The sequence below is a fragment of the Artemia franciscana genome, chromosome 13 (assembly GCF_032884065.1).
Source record: "Artemia franciscana chromosome 13, ASM3288406v1, whole genome shotgun sequence".
In the NCBI taxonomy this organism is placed as follows: domain Eukaryota; kingdom Metazoa; phylum Arthropoda; class Branchiopoda; order Anostraca; family Artemiidae; genus Artemia; species Artemia franciscana.
In genome coordinates, this window is record NC_088875.1 from 49,425,975 (window position 1) to 49,430,466 (window position 4,492).

Sequence of the window (4,492 nt, forward strand, 5' to 3'; positions counted from 1 at the left end):
AAAGAATTCTTAACACTTTAAATGGACCAGTTCTTAATATTCCAAGTAATTATAAAATCAACTGTAACCCAAACCTTTGAGCCCCTGATTAATCCCGCTAATCAACTAATCCTGTGAAAATGTTTATCAAAACATGTTTAATTTCACCTAACCATCATTAAAATAATCCAACTGAATTTTTTTTGAAATTGGACTTGTCAAAAGATCTGGAATAATGAAAGAACCTCCAGCAAATTACTTTCTCGCCATCAAAATCAAGAACGTTCAAATAACAATTAATGCTTCAATATTACAAAATCATATAATAGAAAAAGATCCCAGCTTGGGAAAGGCCATAATCAAACAAAACTCTTTCCATCTTACATTAAAAGTCTTACACCTGAAAAATAGTAGCGAAGTTGAACTCAAAAGAAATGCTTTCGTAAAGGCCGTAGAGAAAAATCAACAAGAATTTACAAATGACCAACTATATCTTGAGTTTCAAGGCATCGGAGAATTCTTTGAACAAAATCTATATGCGAAGTTAAATAGCGAAAATATAGTTAAGACACGCTTAAATCCAGTTTTAGAAGAGATTACTAAGGAAATCACCAAAAGCGGTGTACAACTCGCAAATCAAGAAAGCTGGAAGCCACATCTAACGTTGGTAAACATAAGAAAAGTAAACAAGCTAAGGAAAGAGGCAAGAAAACTTAACTCCTCCCTAACATCCGACTTTAAAAACATGGGATTTGGAAGGGAATTAGTGCTAAGTATACAACTACTATCGATGACTGGACCAAAAAGCAAATAGAATTATTATGAAGTAATATCAAAACCTGCATCTTCTGAAGACGCATCTGCAGTGCGTAGCGAAGGGCTATTATCAATTGTTCTTCCCTTGTAGTAATTCAGTGCAATAGTTGCTAACTCACACACCAATGGATAGCCTGATGAGTCTCTCTGATCAAACTGCACACCGGATCCTAACACCTTATAAGTATGGAAGTCACTCTAGTACCCATAGGCATTGTGAGCCCTAAATCTCGCCTCCCTCAGAGTTTTGTTCAATTCCCCGAATGGCCCTAGCTGATCAACGTTCTTGATCAATGGAATTATGTTTTCGCTCTTTAACATCTTTAGCACCACTAATGAATCAGACACCATTGACCCACCCGCAACCTGATCTGGCCCACTTACCCTGAGCTTCATTAAGGCTTCCGTGGGCGGGCAGATACTTATAAGTAGACTGGGGTATTTTGCCAGCAAGCTCTGTGAGCTTCGACCCAATATCCGGGAAACTATAAATAGATATGAGGCTCCTATTCCTATACCATGGAGGCAGATACAGTAGAAAACGGGAAAAACGAAAATAATAAGAACGAATGGAACTGATATCTTTTTTATGAAAAATAGGGTAAACACCAGAAAGAAACAAAACCGAATGATCTGTAAAAACCGAGTATAATTTAGCAAGAGACTTTCTATTGTATCTACCTCGGTTAGCAACAATTTTAGAGTAACTTAATTGGATTTTCTCCTTGCAATCAGCAACAGTGAGAGTCCGTAAGGATTTAGAGTTTTACTAACGTTAATTCCCAGCCACCGAAATGAAGAAACCGACGGGATAGAAGAAGATCCACAGATTAGAGGAGTAGTGATATTGCTATTATATGAAAGATATTCACACTTTGAAAGATTAAGAGAAAGTCCAATCGCATGAAGCTTAGATGCTACTGTTGAAACAGACAAAGAGAGCCCTTTTTTAGTCCTACTGATCAAAAGAATATCATCCGCATAGGCGAGATAAGAAATATTTACAGAATTGAGGATGCACGTAGGTGGGATAGAGGAAAGGACAGATGATATACAAAGTTTGAAAATAGAGGGGGAGAGGACAGCACCTTGCCGGACCCCACGTCGCATTGGAAGTTTACTATCTGAAACCCTCATATCCGTTTTAATCCGCAAAAAGGAATTTGAATACCAATATCTAAGAAGAAAAATTACCGATATGTTGATACCGTGACTAAAAGGGAAAAAGATAGCTTGGGAATGCGTAACAGTGTCAAAGGCTTTGGAGAGTTCCAAAGCACATAAATGTAACTCGAATCCCTTTTTAGTAGCCTCAGTAAGAACATTAGCCAAAACTCGATGAGCCTGCTGGCAACCTACCCCAGCTGAAAACCCAATCTGATTTTCACCAAAATATGTCGAAGAATTAACTGATGGAAGGAGAAGATACTCAAACATTTTGCTTATATTGCAGGAAACCGTTATAGGCCTGTAAGATGCACACTCAGTCGGAATCATTCCTCTTTTCAGGATTGAAGTAACTGTTCCACACAAAATACTTTCAGGCACAACCGAGGTGCATGAGCACATTTGAAACAGAAGTTGTAAATGTTGGACTAGAGCTGGACAATCAACATTTAGGTGTTTAACACTTATACCATCACAATCAATAGAGCTAGACTTAAGCTTCTTTATAGCTTGTGCCATCGGAACTAAATTAACTGGGAGGATCTGGTTCTGGCGGAGTGATATGGAAAGCGCAGAAATAAGAAACCTCATAAAAGTAGCATGAAAAAAATGGTTTATAGTGTTGAAAATCTGGTCGTAATATTTGCACTAAGCAGCAGAACTAATTGGGCTACTTGTTGACGAAGAGTCATCGATTTTATTTGAACTTACCACATTTTTCCAATCGAAATTACTTGACGGGAATTTGCAAATTTTAGATTTTGCAGACCGTAAATACTTTTTATACTCTAATTTAGTTTTCTGTTTAAGCTGAAATACTACACCGCTACGTGGTCGTTTGCAAGAAACCCAAATACGTAGCCAAAATTTGGCTTTATTTTTCACTGATTTCAGACCCGGATCCCAAGACCATTCAGGCTTCCGCGTATTAAATTTAACACGCTCTTCGGGAACAGCCACCCTCTCAGCTTCCTTCATGCATGATATAATATCAAAATAATATTTATTCAGAAAATTCTTATCATTTACAAATTTAGATCCAACCTGAAGTAGCTGAAAAGGAACTTTTATCATAGACAAAAAAGCTGTAAGGGTAGAGATATAAAGAACCCAATTAGCCTTATTCCAATTTCGTCTGGTAAACCATCTACGATTCCCACATCTATTAGAACTATCTTGCGACAGAGAAATACCAAGCATGAAGGAAATTGGTAGGTGGTCTATATCGCTTTCTATGTCATGTACAGAAACAGTCAAAACAGATAAATTGGGAGAGCAAAGAACATGATCAATATTGATAAGGCTCCCAGAATGATGGCTTTAAGAAAACAGACGATTCTTATCCACTAGCTTAAACTCAGATAAAGAATCGAAAACCATATAAGACCGAATATTTGAATTCAGTAAATCAGCATTAAAATCCCCGGCGACAACAAATTGATAACCGAGAGATGATGCGGATTCTGTCACTTTTTTCAAAACATTACAGGTCTTGCCAAACTTATTCAGTGATTGAACCGACTTACGATCACAAGGAAAGTACACGTTAATAAGTATTAAATCGGCAATTCGCACGGCCAAGAGGTTTTCGTCACTATGGAACAGCACAGGCGTCGTGGATGAAAAGGAGCTACGTCTCAGTAAACAGGCGAGGCCTCCGGAAGGTCTACCAAACGTAGATCTTGCAGCACTCACAAAAGTAATATGGTTTGCACTCCGTTTCAACAAGTTGGTATTAACTGAAGATAAAAGATGCTCTTGAAGACAAACGATGTCATAGTTGCTCGAAAGTTCGTCAATGATGTGCTCTTTTTGACGTGTTCCATTTATATTGTACAAAATAACCGAGAATTTTTGTGACATCATTTTTTCACAGCGGTCGCAATACGAGACTTGAGCACTGGACATAATAGACTATGTGAAGTGGGAGAATCGCCGCAGTTTGCACATTTAGGTCTATTTGTACATGGCGCATCTTTCGAAAAAATGTGATTTTCGGCGCAGCGCGCACATTTATACACCTGACTGGTACAATCGTTGATAAAGTGATCAGGAGACCTGCACTTACAGCAACATCGCGGTACACTTACGAAATCATAAATTCTGAAAATATCGTAACTTATTTTTACTCCATTCTTCATAGCGTCACGTGATGCAAACGAATCTGAAAAGTCTAGCTTGATAGTTTGGGACAAACCAATTCGGTTTGCATCAATGACTCCTGAGTGCATTTTGAATTCGGAAGCATTAAATGACAGCGGGATTCCTTTTATAATTCCAAGGTAACGTTTCTGCAGATTCTTCGTGTCAATACCCGAGACTACAGAAGTCAGAAGCTACTGATTTTTCAATGTTTACGAACAGTTTATCTCCCACCGGCCAAATACTAGCAACCGAATCATGACCACTTAATTGATCGACAAAGTCTTTGTGGCTGGTCGGATCTCTAATAGATGGTGGCAATTAAAGGCAACAATAGTAGAGTGGTTATCGGCAGGTTTCGAGGCTCCCGGCTGTGGTAATGGTGGGA

The 4,492-nt window shown here is 38.4% G+C and overlaps 1 protein-coding gene across 1 annotated transcript; it reads left to right on the top strand.

The window, feature by feature from the left end:
- The first annotated feature begins 214 nt into the window (after nt 1–214).
- LOC136034345 (uncharacterized) lies at nt 215–793 on the top strand. Its single transcript, XM_065715478.1, has one exon. It carries the CDS (start codon nt 215–217, stop codon nt 791–793), a length of 579 nt encoding a protein of 192 aa, XP_065571550.1.
- The last annotated feature ends 3,699 nt before the right edge of the window (nt 794–4,492 follow it).